Below are 16,551 nucleotides of genomic sequence, written 5' to 3'. Positions count from 1 at the left end.
TTCGTTCATTTACACATTTTAAAAACTGATTCAATTTATTGAAAAATCTTAATACCTTAAGCACTGAGGATACAAATATGTATAACAACACTCCCTCTGCTTTAGGAGCTCAGACACATGTCAAAATAACTGTAACATAACATGATAAGCATTTTAATACAAGCAGAAAGTACTCTTAGAACAACGGTTTGCTTGGGGTGAGGATGCAACGGGGAGACCACCAAGTGTCACAAAAGCTCAGAATTCAAGCAAAGTAAAAGCTCTCCACCCTGTTTCAAGGCTTGATTCACGCGCATGTCTGGCACAGGCAAGGACACTTTACTCAAAGCAATGATTCTCTTGGTTTCATTCAAGTAACAACAGAACTCTAAGCAAAGCCCACACAATAAAGCCAGTAACCAAAAGAGAAAAAAAAAAAGCAACTTAGGGCAAATGGGCAGAGAAATGAACAAAGCCCACACAATAAAGCCAGTAACCAAAAGAGAAAAAAAAAAAAAAGCAACTTAGGGCAAATGGGCAGAGAAATGAACAGGGTTGTTTGGTTCAGGAGAGCACAACAGCAGTTTATAGAGGATGGAGGAAATTTGGCGCCTGAACTCACAGGAGCACATACATGCACACGCCCATCATGTCATCCTTCCCAGTCATGGCAACATGCTGGTCCAGAGCTTATCTCTGAACATGTGGAAAGAGTTACCTTGCTTTAATTTTTACTGAATAAATAGGAAAATGTCTGCTGATGTGTCCTGGTCGAAGCTGAGCAGTGACCCAGCTGGGAGAGGAGGTATGAAAGTCCCCCGTCGAGCGGGGAGGGGCGCGGATGGTGGGCCCCTCATGGCAGATGCTGGCTGACCAGGGATGAAGAGGGCAGCTGGGTGGCAGAAGGGGGTCTTTTCCCCTTAACAGAAGGCACCATGGGAGACTGCGCTCTCACCCTTGCTTAGCTTCTTCCTGTCATTAGCTCAGACCGGACTCAAGAAATTCAGCGCGAATAAAATTAAAAACAGGACAGGAGCCTGGGGAGGTGCCAAGAATTCTCCCTGACCTTCAAAGCCTTGGGTTCCGGGGATTTAGCCAAGGGGGCTTCATGTCCTTGTGTTATCAGCCCTCAACCACCCATCCCAGCCAAAAGAGAAAGCTCTGTGTTGGATTCAAGACTCATTTCATTTGCTGAAATCCAACAGATTGAGTCACCAAGTACCTCAATTCATTTACACATTTATTTTAAGTACCTATTCAAAAGCAAAGTGCCTGGAATTGCTCCTGGCCTGGATGGGTGGTAGGCAGTGGTGATGGGACAAACAGTCACAAGAAGTGGGAACAGAAGAACAGAAACAGTGCTCAGTGGGGTCCGCCAGTGGCTTTTGAGCCGAGTCCACCGGGTGGCCCAAGAGTGGCCGTGGAACGGCTCTCCAGGCTACCAGACAGTGCGTTCATTCTCGTGGAGGCACAACCCTGCAGGCGCCCTGGCTCAGAGAGCGACACATCCCAGCCCAGCCAGCACCAGGGCCCCAGGAGGCCTGGCAGGAGCCAGACGATGAAGGGCCTGGACTTTATTCCACAGGCAATGGGGAGCCACAGGTGGAGTTTAAGCAAAAGAGAGGCATATCCTAATGTGTGTTTTTGAAAGACAGTTTGGTTTGGAAAGGCGTAGTGAGGAAAATAAAATCAGAATAGGGGAGACACCGAAAGCACAAGAGTTTCCACCTGTCCCATTTAAATTACTCTTTCTGTTCTGATTAACAATTCACCCTAAAAAGCCATTATGAACAATTCGCCCTAAAAAGCCAATATGAATATTATCCAACTCATTTTTTCTTCGTAACAGCTCTCTGTGAAATGGGGACTAATAATGCATATTGACTGAGTTATTGTGAAGACGAATGGCTTAAGGCATCCTTCTGTATGAACAGCACACATCTCAGTGTCTGGCACAGGGTAAACACTCAGAAGCAACTCTTTGCTGTGTGCATCAGCTTCAACCCCTTCCTGCATGGAGGTTTTGCATCAGCCTGTTATTTCAAGACACTTACTCAAGGACTGTTTCTCCACCATCAGGGATTTTTTTCTGGTGGGAGGGTAGTAGGTCTTGGGGTGAGTCTGACTCTTTCAGGATCATTCAAGTTTGAAAGCCTGATCTCCAGGGAGCTAAGGTTGTTTTTTGTGCTTTTTTTTTTAGTTTTTATCCAAGGGACCCTGTTCTTTCAAATGGCTGCTATACCTCTGAAGGCAAAGTTCCATCTATTTGCATTAAGTTGTCAGCAAAAATAATATGTACATTATCAAACTATGAAAATCCAGAATTTTGCAGAGCTTGAAACTGAGATCAAGGGAAAAAAACCTCAAAGCACACTTAATGTGATGCTTAATGATAGAAATGGTTACTGGGCTCTCTGTTTAGACATAAATGCTATTTCATTCCCATCAATGACAATCATGACTGGGTGAGGCAGAGACTTCTCTGAAGACTGGCCAGATGTTCCTATCTGATGTCTAGAGGGATGAGTTTAAGGTGAGGAAGGCAGAATCTCTGTGGGCTTCAGATACACCCTCTTGATTTAGGAAAAGTCAGGGCTAGAGTTCTTTCCCTTCAAAGCCTGGCTATCGATATGCAGTCCTTAGTCTGAGGCCAACATTTAGGATCCTTCATTCCCTGTCAAGAAAGGAAGTGTTACCCAGTCTGAGGGACAGGCGAGGAATTCCCATGTTATCCAGCCCCGAGCTCAAGGGTTTCTGCATTCTTAAAGCCCCTCTTCCAACTCTTGGATCTAAAACCCCAGTGGAGCTCCAGCAACAGGGTAAACACAGGCTGGCCAGGGAGCGCTCTGCCAGGAGCTGGAACAGAGCATTCCAGCTTGCTCTGGGTGGGCCTGGGGTGCCTTGGAAGTGGCTTGGTGTCAGGAGGATGACCTTTTCCCTCAGCTACTCTTGTGTAGGTTTAGCTCGTATTCTTATTTAATGCTTGTCAGTTTTCATTAATTTTTGTGGCAGGCCCGGGTTTGCTTTCAACTCTCTGTGTCCAGCAGAGGCTTTCTGGAGCTATTTCAGATGTAGACACTCCTGTCAGAGAGAGTGACAGCTCTCTCAGCCACAGGTCAGCGAGGCAGAGATAGCAACTTGCATTCTGGGCTTCCGATCAAATATTCAGAAAAGGGCACTTTACCCTTTGAAAGTTGCAAACTAAACAGAACTTCAGCCTGGGAAGCAAATGTACTTCTGATTATTTAAACTGAAGTTCTAAAGAGGACGCGACAGTCAGTGGTTCCAACAACATCAATGAGCGAATTTCAGGCAAATGCACAGAGAACAAATACGAAGTAATATCAAAGTTTTCCTTGTAACATTAAATTCCTATTCATCTACTCACATCCTGGGGAATGTCTGTCTCAGTCTTTCAGCAATTATCATCTTCAAACTGTGTTGTCCTACACACCACTGGTTTTCATCAATTAGTAAGAATCCATACCCATGTCCTTATAAGTGTTTGTTTTCCTTTCATATCATCAGCTTAGAGGCACTTAATGCAACACTAAGAAAACAAGCTCCCCCAGTGGAACGAGACCACATTTCCTCTTCCTTCCAACTCATCTCACCACTGTATATTTACATTTCTGGTTCTTTGTGAACTATATTTTAATCACTGTGTCCTTTAAGATTTTGCTACTCAAAGTATGATCCATGGACCAGCAGTATCAGCAACACATGGGAGCTTGTTGGAAAACCAGACTACTCAACTCTACTCTAAAATAAAATAAAAAGTTAAAAAAAAGAGTCCTCCATATCCTTGCCAATACATGTCATTGTCAGACCTTTAAATTTTGGGCAATCTGGTGAGTTTCCCTGATTACATGTGAGGTTTAGCACCTTTTCCCATGTGCCTACTGAGCATTTGAAACGTGGCTAGTCTGAGTTGCACTGAAAGAAGTAAAATACACACCAGACTTTGAAGAAGTAATATGAAAAAGAATGTAAAAATGTATCATTAATAATTTTTATATTGATTACATGTTGAAATGATAATAATTTGGATATACTAGGTCAAATAAGATAGAGTCTTAAAGTTTAAAAAAATAGACTACTCAGGCCCTTCCCTAGACCTACCCATGTAGAATCTGCCATCCCTCTGTGATTCACACTACAGTGTAAGAACACTGTCTCAAAAGATAATGTGAATCTCACAAATCTCCAATCTGCAAAAAAAAAAAAAAAAAAAAAGCAAATACTTTCACATAGAAAATTCATATACAACAGGACATATGTGGGCATAAGCAAACATAATACTAAGAAAAGCCAGCATGCTTTACTAAGTGCCAGACTTGTTATGAGGACCTTATGTGTATTGGCTCCTGACTTCTCACTACAATGCAGGAAGTAGGTACCATCCTCCTCGTGTTGTAAATGATGTACAGGCACAGAGAGCTTATGGAACTTGCATAAGGTCACACAGTCAATCACGGAAGAGGTAGGATTTGAACCCAAGCAGTCTGACTTCAGAGGGCTTTTTTTTTTTTTTTTTTTTTTTTTTTTTTTTTTTGCGGTATGCGGGCCTCTCACTGCCGTGGCCTCTCCCGTTGCGGAGCACAGGCTCCGGACACGCAGGCCTAGCGGCCATGGCTCACGGGCTTAGTTGCTCCGCGGCATGTGGGATCCTCCCGGACCAGGGCACGAACCCGTGTCTCCCGCATCGGCAGGCGGATTCTCAACCACTGCGCCACCAGGGAAGCCCCAGAGGGCATATTTTTAACCGCTCAACTACACCCCCTCCCAGCAGTGTGCACCTGTATTCAGGAAATAGAACAGTTGATTCAGGATCTGAAAGAAAAAGCTAGGTTGCTATAAGGTGCATTATTTCAGGTTCAGTAGCATTTAGAAGCAGGGACTAGTTGAGCCGGAAACCACAAAACACTAACGGAACTCCTTTGGGTATTATCTGAGGACAGTAAGGATAGAGGGGATATGCGTGAAACCCAGTTTTTTCCAAACAAGCAGAAATTGGAGGCCCAGATAGGTCCCAGCCTTCAGGGTGCTTCCCATCATACTCCCTAGCTCTTTTGTACTGCATCAATGCTCTGGGGGTTTCTTGCTCATCCGAAGACAACCTCACATGCATCAGATATCAAATGACAGCTTTTTCCTTCTTTTATTCACAATCCAGGAATATCCATACTGCTTTGATAAATTATTTTGTATCCTATTTAAAACCTCATTAAGAAAAAGGCTGGAAGGGGAAGGGGGGGTGCTTATAAATCATACTCAAATAGCTCTAATACTAAACACAGTGGCAATTTACATTTAAAGTAGAACAGGAACTTTCAGACGTGATAGCCAAAGAGCTCTTCCTCTGATGCAACTCAGTCCTGCCAGCAACTGTTAATTAAGATAGTATCTTAGTCTGGGCTCCAAAGAGTCATTTACCTGCTAGAGTCAGACCTCCACTCTTACATTTGTAGATGAAAGGAGGATCGACATCCAGGCTCCAATTAATGTGGCTGTGGAATTGGTGCCATCTCCTCTGGGGTGCCTATTTTTAACCACACGGTGCTTTCTGTCAAAGGGTAGCATCCCACAGGGATTCTCTACAGACCAGAATGTTTGCAGAATGCAGGGCGGGGAGTTCCTGGAACAGACTTCAGAAGTACAAGGAGGCTAAAAACTTCCTGTTGAAAGTACAACTTCAGCTATAAAGGCACTAGACAACTTTCATTTGGAAGCTGGCCCCAGCTGGTGGGAGGCAAGATAAAATACGCCATGCCCTTAAAATGCCACCCTGTGACTTCAACTGCTTCTTGACTGATCCGGCCGTGCCCCTTTCATAACCTCTGCTTCAGAGGGAAGGAAGAAGCTTTGGATCCAACGAGGAAAGATCGCTGAGTTTCTTACGACGCACGTGATATAAACATGCATAAGTCACTTAATAACTGAAATGCCAGAGTGAGACTTGGCAACTCCCAAAGATCGAAAACACGGAGCAAAACAAGCCACCCTGTCTTACGCACTTCTCCCAGAGCTTATGGTTTAGAGTGGAGGGGACCGTAAGTTGTGAGGAGGAAGCACGCCACAGCCTGGCAAACAGTGCAGTCGGCAGGCACAGATCAAACATCTGAGACCCACTCCAGATACGCCAGTCCGGGGGCACTTACCTTGCACTGCCCAGACACGCAGATGGCCGTGCCGTTCTGGTCACAGGGGGTACCATCAATGACCTTCTCAGCCTGCCGTACGTAGAAGCGGTAGCCCATTGCCTGGCAGTTCAGCTCACACTTCCGATTGCCCTTGGCTACCGAAAAAGAAAAACACAACCCAATAATCAATAAGCATCTTTTTTTTTCTATATTTTTTATTGAGATAAAATTCACATAACATAAAATTAACCATTTAAACCAAAGTTTGCATTTCAGTGGTTTTTAGCATATTCACAGTGTTGTACAACCATCCCCATGAACTAATTCCAGAACATTTCTATCACCCCAAATAAGGAAACACTGGACCTGTTAGCTGTCAATCCCAATTCTCTCCTACCCGCAAGACCTTGGCAACCGCCAAATCTATTTTTTGTCTCTATGGATTTGCCTATTCTGGACATCTCATAGTCACACACCTTTAAAAATGCATGAAATGGGCTTCCCTGGTGGCGCAGTGGTTGAGAATCCGCCTGCCGATGCAGGAGACACGGGTTCGTGCCCTGGTCCGGGAAGATCCCACATGCCGCGGAGCAACTAAGCCCGTGAGCCATGGCCGCTGGGCCTGCGCGTCCGGAGCCTGTGCTCCGCAACGGGAGAGGCCACAACAGTGAGAGGCCCGCATACAGCAAAAAAAAAAAAAAAAAAAAGCATGAAAGTTATTAGATCTCTCTCTATTTGATGGTAGAGAGAAGGGGTTGTATCTTGATCTACAGGCACATAGTAGAGATTCGATGCTGAGTGAATACTGTAAAGGAATTCTTAAAGAATCTCACGATGCAAATAATAGACTCCACTTTTAGACATCCTCCCATGCTTTAACATAGTCAAAATTATATCGTATAAATCAGCAATCACAGTGAACACACAATGTTTATGTTCTACTTTTTATTATTTAAAATCTATACAATTATATCATTTTATGTTCTTTAAAATGGCTGAGTTTCCTGTAATAATTCCTCCATTGCCAGATATTTAAGTGGTTTCCCTATCACCTTAGTTTGGAGTCCAAAGTCCTCAGCAAGGGATAAAACATCTTTCAGGAGCCGAACCTTGCCTACCTTTATAGTCTCATTTCCTCCGGTTCCTACTTAAATCTGCATTCTATCCCCAACTAGCACTTCCTCTGTCCAGCCATTGTTTCACTGCTCCTCTGGCTAGCACCTGTTTCTACTCTGCTTTAGTTCCCAGGTCACCCCCTCTGGGAAGCCCTCCACAGATCCTGATCTACTCTATATGTCCATCCATCACAGGCTGACCCAGCCTCCTCTACTATAAGGTTAAACAAACTTCATTTGAAGCATGGCTTTGAGGGACCACAGAGGTGTGTCTATCTTATTCACTTTTATATCCCCAACGCTCAGTAGAGAGCTGGGCACATAGCAGATGCTCAATAAATTCCTGAGGAATAAAAGGAGGGATAGATCAATGAATATTGGCCTTTGGGGGTTTTTTTGTTTTGTTTTTGTTTTTGCCTTTCTCTCCTCTCTCCCCACTGGATAGATTCCCCTACCTCGGGGTGTTTCTTTAAATTTTTTGTCACTTCACAAAAAGTACTTCACCAGCACAAAGCCTGGTGCTCAATAAATGCTAAATTAATTACTGCTACAACTAATATTTTCAGAGTAATCTAGTTGCCTCCACAATAAGAATGAGAAAAATGTTCAGGAGAGATATATTTCCATATCCAAGGGAGAAAGATAGGCCAAGTACACAATAATTATTTTTTTTTTTTTTTTTGCGGTATGCAGGCCTCTCACTGTTGTGGCCTCTCCCATTGCGGAGCACGGGCTCCGGACGCACAGGCTCAGCAGCCATGGCTCATGGGGTGGGATCCTCCCGGACCGGGGCATGAACCCGTGTCCCCTGCATCGGCAGGCATACTCTCAACCACTGTGCCACCAGGGAAGCCCCACACTGATTTTTATTTAACTGTTTTTGGAGACAAGACTAATGCTATGTTCAGCCATAAACAGCATGTTCCAGGGTCATGCCTTTGTCTGAAAATCTGATTACTGCATTGGATAATACTAACTTTTTCCTACATAACACAATACATCATACTTTCCCCAGTGTGGCTGCCTGACTGTCATAGCAACGAACTTCCTTCTACTCCAAAGCCATTGAAAACCGCTAACAGGAAATCACAGGCAACCTCTGGGACCATATGGTTTAGGGAAGATTGAATCTTCTGTGTACTCTGAGCTCTACTGGAGAAGTCAAGAGACTTGATTTCCTACGCCGGCTGCCCAAAAGATATAAGAGGTGATCTTGGAAAAGTCAAAGATTACCAGAGACAAAGCACCTTTGGGACTGTCTGAAACCAAACCATCATTTTATGGATTAAACACACACACACACACACACACACTCCACACACACACACCAGGCCTAAGAAAGGAAGTGACAAGTTAGCGGGAAAACTAGTCTCCTACAACCTGCTTTCTCATGTCATCTATGAATCCAGACCCTGTTTCCTCTCTCCCAGCTCCTTACTTTGGGAAGTGATAGCAGGAACTATCCAGGTACATTGCATTTTGCAATAAAAGTGTCTGAAAGGCAGCCTCACAGGGAGCAAGGTAATTGGGCTTCTTCCCAATTACCTCTATCCTTTGGAATACTATCATTGGCAGCCACAGCTTTAACTCTCAATATTTGCAACCATACTATGGAAAAACATTCTGAGAACAAAAAAAGATGGCTAAACATGAGACAATGACAGCAAATGGCTACATGAAAATAACCCAGAGGAACGGCCTTAAGTCTGGGTTTCTCCTACCTGGGGCCCAAACCAGCTACTAGGTCTGACCCTCTGCCTATGTGGCTTAGGCAGTGTCCCTGCCTTCTCAGACTTGCAACAAGGAAAAGGGGGATCCTAGGAGATAACTGAAACCTGGGGACAAGTGACTACCTGACAAAATTGCCCAGAATCCTGCTGCCTTAGCAATACTGCATGTAGAGCATCTCATAAAATTACATTAGCCCTGACTTCTCCAGACCCTGCTCATACTCCTCAACCACTTTAAAATGCCACATAAAAATACATCTGCAGGGCTACAGTTTAATGTTTTTCATGGATGGTCACTTCACTCCTTTTTTCTCCCCTTGAATAGAATTACAATTCTGATGTCAAGAGCCTCTTCTCTAAGCAGATTTTGTCATGGTTCCCTCCTTGCAGAGAGAGGGGACAAAACAGAAGAGCACAAGCTAGAACAACAGGATAAGAGCAAGTGGGCACATCCTTCTCCTCTGTGCTGATCTCCCTCTTACTGCTCTCCCTCTCTGCTCTCATCTGCTTCCTAAAAGTCCTCCCCACACCACAGAGGTAGTGACTCTCAGTGTGGTCCCAGGACCAGAAGCATCAGCATCACCTGGGAACTTGTTGAAAATGCAAATTCTTGGGCCTTACTTCCAACTCCTAAATCAGAAACCCTGGGGATGGAGCCTGGAAACCTGTATTTTGACAGGCCCTCTGGGTGATTCTAGTGCATGGTCAAGTTTGGGAACAACTGCTCTATGAAAAATCAAGTAGTGAATAGACCTGGAAGCAGCTGATTATTCTTACATTGAATCAAAGGTGTTCAAATTCCATGCCTAAATTTAAAAGTTAACACAAGCACTATTTTTAATTTAGGATATTGCCTGGATCCTTGATAGTAAAACAGCTCTCTGATCATTTTTTAAAATTCTGGAGAATATACAAGAAAATTCAGGTCGCTTAGAATAAAGTGACTAACAGCTAAAGGGTTTACCCTCAAATACAGGTTAAATGTTTAAATCTCTCATTGAACTCTTTAATTGGAAAATCCATTGATCTAAGAGTAAAGACATTTTTAAGTGATAAAGGGCAAAGAATATAGAAAAAGAGCTAACAGTTATATAATTTTGGAAGGTGGGAAGAAGAAGGACCCATGGAAATGACTTAGCAGACAGACCCAAGCAAAATGGATCTTAAGCAGGAATTGAAGCAATGAAGCTACCTAGTATTGTACCATCTCCAGAAAGTAACTTTGGAAATAGGGGAGAGAGCAGGCCTAAAAACAGAAAAATTATCTATAAGCGTATTTAAGAATTAGTCAGAGGTATTACTTTCCAGAATGGTTAGCTAAAAGCCTTTGAAAATCAGCTCCTTCATAAAAGCAATGAGAACATTGGAAAAAGCTGGAGTGGCTATACTAATATCAGACCAAACAGACTTTCAGACTAACATTTTTACCAAAGACAAATAAGAGCATTTTACAATGATAAAATCCATCAGGAAGACAAACAATGAAGCCCCAAAATACATGAAGCAAAAACTGACAGAATTGAAAGGAGAAACAGACAATCCAACAATAATAGTTTGAAACGTTGATACTCCACTTTCAATAATGGATAGAACAACTAGAGCCAGTAGATATCTATAGAACCTTCCACCCAAGAAGAGCAGAATACACATTCCTCTCAGGTACACATGAAACATTCTCCAGAAGGGAACAAATGTTAGATCACAAAACAAGCTTTAATAAATTTAAGAGGCGTGAAATCATACAAAGTAATGTTTACTGATCACAACGGAATGAAATCAGGCATCAATAGCAGAAAGAAATTTAGGAATTTCAAAAATATGTGGAAATTAAACAACATACTTCTAAATAACTGATTAAGAAAAAAAACTCAGGGAAAATTAGAAAAATCTTTGAGATTAATAAAAATTAAAACACATCATACCAGAATTTATGGGATGCAGTTATAGTTGTGCTTAGAGGGAAATTTATAGTTATAAACACCTATGTTAAAAAAGATCTCTAATCAATCACTTAATCTCCCACCTTAAGTATTGAAAAAAGAAGAGCAAACTAAACTCAAAGCCAACAGGAAGAAGGAACCTAGAATGGAAATAAATTAAACACAGAAGGGAGAGACAACAGAGAAAATCAATGAAACTGAAGTTGGCTTTTTTTAAAGGGAAAAAAATTGACAAACTTTTAGATAGACTAACCAAGAATAAAAGAGAGAAGACTCAAAATACTAAAATTAGGAACAGAGAGGGGACATTACTACTGATTTTAGAGAAACAAAAAACAAACAAAAACAAAACTAAACTAAACAAACTTCTAGCCAGGGCAAAATAGACAAGAAAAAGCAAAGGCATCCAGATTGAAAAGAAAGAAGTAAAAGTATCTATCTGTATTCACAGATGACATGACCTTGTGTATAGGAAAATTGTTAAGTGCACCAATAAACAAGTTCATCAAAGTTACAGGATATAAGATCAATATGCAAAAATCAATTATACTTCTATACACTATCAATAAAACAACCTTAAAATAATAGCATTATTTTTTATTGTAAAAATAGCATTTACAATAGCATCAAAAAGAAGAAAACACTTAGGAACAAATTTAACAAAAGAAGTGTAAGACACATTGAAAAATACAAAACACTGTTGAAAGAAATTAAGGAAGACCTAAATAAATGGAAAGAAATTCCATGTTAATGGATCAAAAGACAATATTGTTAAGATGGCAATACTCCCCAAGATTGATCTACAGATTCAGTGCAATCCTAATCAAAATATCAACTGTCTTTTTTTGCAGAAATTGACAAGCTGATCCTAAAATTTATATGAAAATACAAGGAACCAAGAATAGCCAAAATAACCTTGAAAAAGAAAAACAAAGTTGGAGGACTCATACTTCCTGATTTTGAAACTTACTACAAAACTACAGTAGTGAAGACAGTGTGATATTATCACAGGCTAGATCACAGATCAATGGAAGAGACCTGAGAGTCCAGAAATAAACCCTTATATTTATGGTCAATTGATTTTTGACAAGGGTGCCAAGATAATTCAATGAGGAAAGAATAGTCTTTGCAACAAATGGTGTTGGGAGAACTTTGCATATCTACATGCAAAAGAATGAAGCTGGACCCCTATCTCACCATATATAACAATTAACTCAAAATGGATCATCAACCTAAATGTAAAAGCTAACACTATAAAATTTCTAGAAGGAAGCATAGGCACAAATCTTCATGATTTTGGATTATCAATGGTTTCTTAGATGATATGACATCAAAGTGAGAAAAGAAAAAACAAGATAAATTGGACTTTATCACAGAAGTCTATTGAGAAAATGAAATGGCAACCCACTGAATGAGACAAAACTTTTGCAAATCATATACCAGATAAGGGACTTGTAGCCAGAATCTATGAAGAACTTTTATAACTAAAAGATAAAAAGAGATTCCAATTAAAAATGGACAAAGGACTTAAATAGACATTTCTCTGAGGAAGATATACAAATGGCTAATAAGCACATGAAAAGATGCTCATATCATTATAGTCATTAGGGAAATACAAATTGAAACCACAATGAGATACCACTTCACACACAGGATGGCTGAAAAAAAAAAAAGACAACGAGAAGCACTGGCAAGGATGTAGAGAAATCAGAACCCTCTTACAATGCTGATAGGATTGTAAAATGGAACAGCTTCCTTGGAATACATTTGGCAGTTCCTCAGAACGTTAAATGTAGAGTTACCATATGAGCCAGCAATTCCATTTCTAGAAATACACCAATGAGAAACGAAAACATACATCTTCACAAAAACTTGTACATGAAAATTCATAGCAGCATTATTCATAATAGCTAAAAAGTAGAAACAATCCAAGTGTCTTTCAAGTGATCAATGGATAAACATAATGTGGTATATCCATACAGGAAATATTACGTGACAAAAGAAAGGAATGAAGCACTGATATATGCTACAACATGGATGCACCTTGAAAACATTATGCTACGAGAAAAAAGCCAATCACAAAAAGTCACATATTGTATAATTACATTTATATCAAATATTCAGAATAGGCAAACATATAGAGGTAGAAAGTAGATTAGTGGTTGCCAGGGACTGGAGGGAGGTGAGAACGTGGAGTGACTACTAATGGGTATGGACTTTCTTCCTGGGGTGATGAAAATGTTCTGAAAGTATATAATGGTGATGGCTGTATGACTCTATACTAAAAGCTGCTAAATTGTACTATTTAAATTGGTGGCTTTTATGGTATGTGAATTTTATCTCAATAAAGCTGTTTTTTGTTTTTTGTGGTTTTTTTGCGGTACACGGGCCTCTCACTGTTGTGGCCTCTCCCGTTGCGGAGCGCAGGCTCAGAGGCCATGGCTCACGGGCCCAACCGCTCCGCGGCATGTGGGATCTTCCCGGACCGGGGCACGAACCCGTGTCCCCTGCATCGGCAGGCGGACTCTCAACCACTGCGCCACCAGGGAAGTCCTAAAGCTGTTATTTTTTTCAAAGGAAGCAGCAGCAGCAGTTAGCTTCCTAGATCCCCAAGAAATCATCACATAAATAACAAGAAAATTTCTGTTTACAGATTGAAGGAGCTCACCAAGTGCCCAGGACCAGGGTGTCAGGGTGCTCAGATTATCTACCATTACCATCCCAACCCAAGTCAGGATTCCCCCAGCAGCTGGGAGTGTTGCCTGCTGTTAGCTCACAGCTGTGTCTTTCTGGAACTTGCCCCCAGCCTAAGGGAGCTGCCTCACCAACCTCCTTCCCGGGGATAGCCCCTGTCCAAGGACGGGTGCGTGTGGTTGTACAATGACCCATCCCGTCTCAGTTTGGGGTAATTCCCAGCTCAGAGCTGTTCATTCCTGCATCTCACACCCCTCACAGGCATAGTTCCATAATCACTGCCTAATAAACACTGGGCACAAATCTCTGCCTCAGGATTCGCATCCTGGAGATCTGACCTAATACATACACTATTATGGCTCAGCTGTGACGTGCATGCACACAGTCATACTGTAAGCAATGGTTATTAATCTAACCAAAATTACAACATAATTACATTGAGACAGTGTGGGATGGGAAGTGTGTATGTGTGGTGAGGTGGAGGGAGAGGATGATGAAAGAGGGCTACATCATCACCTTCAACAGAAAATACCTGAAACTGAAAAATCCAGAAGTAACAATATAAACATTATTCAGAGATAAGAAGGTAAATATCAAAAGAACAGCTAAAATTATTGGGGAGGAAAAAATACTGGAGGGGGCAAATTTTGTAGAATTATTTGACTCTGTAAGATACATGCATGGGTAACTTCGATTAAACAATAAAAAATAATTTTAAAAAGAATTTAAAAAATAACTCCAACAATTTGGGTTCTGAGAAATGGAATCCTGTACAGTTTCTATCAGTGGTAAGTCCCTTCCATCTCTATTCAAAATTAACACAAAACTATAAAACTCCTTGCTGTCTTTTCAGGAACTCAGCATAAGTGGGAGAGCAAAAATGTTGCTTTCCAAGAAAGCAACACGTTGCTGAAGGTTCTAGATTTTAGCCAGCTTTGCTACTACCAAGGCTTGCATTATTTCTTAGTAAGCAAGAGGGAGACTCCTCAAAGTGGCAGGAAATGAGGTTCAAGCTTTCCCCACAAATGCACATTCTTTTGCCTTCCCTTAAGTAGAGAGAAAATTTCAGGTAAGAAAAGAGAGACATTCTGTGAATAAATACGTGAGACTATTCTTGGAGAATGTATAACATCTGTGCTTAGTTTCGGATCCATTAAAACTTCACAAGTTCACTCCAAGTTTAACACTGAAGCCCTCGTTTCCCAGGCTCAAGTTCCATTTTTTTGGTAGAATATGTGATATCCCTGTTCAAGAAAAGCAGCCTCGTAAACACAGCTCATAAAACTCAGACGTGGCAGGGTGCTCACCCAACACATGCTGATGAGTGAAGTGTAAACAAATTAGAAACATGTGGATGCACTGTCTTAACTGTGTATGCAGCGTTTATATAAAATAAAAAGGTGTTTGCCCAAAGTCCTACAGGGCAGCCAGAGCCAGAGCCATAGCCATGCCGGGCTTGACCTCTGCCAACTACATTATCTACGTGCTAATCCTCCTGTTTATAACAAAGGATCTGCCTGCCCTTGGACACCAAATTCTGCACTAGACACAGATGATTACTATATAAACTGCTTTCCCCCAGACTGTATTTTCCAGGACAAAGTTATGGAAAATAAGATGAGAAGAATGCTTCTAAGAGCCCAGACTCTTCTCTGGAATTAGAAAACTGTTTGAAAAAGTAGAGAAGAGGGGCAAGACTAATTCTTAGCTTCTCCTGTTCTGAAAAGGAAATTGTTTGGGCGTGCATTCCATTATAAAAACTTAAATACAAAAGCTACAGCTTATCAATTATGGACAATAATACCCCTAACCTTCTATCACACACTGCAACTATGTAATTTAAACTTTGAATCTTATTTAATTGACAGTCTTAACAGACTTGGAGATCTGGACTAAAAACAGTACACAAAATGCCTTTTTTTTTTTTTTTTTTTTTTTTTTTTTTGCGGTACGCAGGCCTCTCTGTTGTGGCCTCTCCCGTTGCGAAGCACAGGCTCCGGACGCGCAGGCTCAGAGGCCATGGCTCACGGGCCCAGCCGCTCCGCGGCATGTGGGATCTTCCCGGACCGGGGCACGAACCCATATCCCCTGCATCGGCAGGCGGACTCTCAACCACTGCGCCACCAGGGAAGCCCAAAATGCCTTTTTTAAATCCTGAAAAATCATTGGTTCAATGTTGCACAGATGTTAAATTCCTCTTAGCACTGCTCACACTTACACACATTTCTAGTAGGTAACACTTTAATGGTGGTTCTCAAATTTTAGTGTACTCAGAATCACTTTGAGGTTTCATTAAAACACAGACTGATGGACTCCAGCCCCAGAGTTTCTGATTCATTAGGTTTCTGATTCTTGGCAAACCCAGCATCTGCCTTTCTAACAGCTTCCCAGGTGATGCTAATGCTGCTGGCCCAGGAACCACACTTTGAGAACCATTCTTCTAACTGGTGCTATTGAACCAGGATGGGGAAAGGAGACCCACCCAGCAACCAGACCACTAGTTGACACCCTGGGAATGCACTGCCAAAGCTGACACACAAAATAATGTTCAGCTAACTAAATCAAAGGTTACAGTTTTATACATGCAAGCCAGCCAGTCGAGACTGTAATCAAGAGGCCATTCAAGGAGGAAGTTCCCTTCTGAGCTGGCAGGTACGGTCCATACTATGCAGGAAATGGAGAGGAAAAAGGAACTTCTCTTTCTTTAGCATCTGCATTTGCCTCTGGCTGCCTAACCTCTTCCTGCCTTTTAAAATTTTTATGTCTACTGTTTACTGAGAACCTACTATGTGCCAGACTCTTTATGTACATTGACTCAGCTAATCCTCACCCCTGGGGGATGAGGGCCCTGAGGCTCAGGCAAGCTCATCACTGCACATGGCCCATTCGAGGGGTGAGAGACACCCTCCATGGTGGAAGTAGAAAGCGAGGGAAGATGAGCTGAGGCTGC

General features: G+C 41.8%; 1 protein-coding gene across 1 annotated transcript in view; it reads right to left on the bottom strand.

The window, feature by feature from the left end:
- Positions 1 to 16,551, bottom strand: part of THSD4 (thrombospondin type 1 domain containing 4) — a 556,774-nt gene that overhangs the window by 309,635 nt on the left and 230,588 nt on the right. The window contains exon 6 of the mRNA XM_059055985.2: positions 6,141 to 6,277. Coding sequence (XP_058911968.1) covers positions 6,141 to 6,277 — 137 coding nt within the window. The remainder of the gene's footprint in view (positions 1 to 6,140; positions 6,278 to 16,551) is intronic.

Source organism: Kogia breviceps, chromosome 3 (genome assembly GCF_026419965.1).
Source record: "Kogia breviceps isolate mKogBre1 chromosome 3, mKogBre1 haplotype 1, whole genome shotgun sequence".
Classification (NCBI taxonomy): Eukaryota; Metazoa; Chordata; class Mammalia; order Artiodactyla; family Physeteridae; genus Kogia; species Kogia breviceps.
Note: the sequence above shows the minus strand (reverse complement) of the source record. Positions and strands in the feature narration are given on the sequence as shown.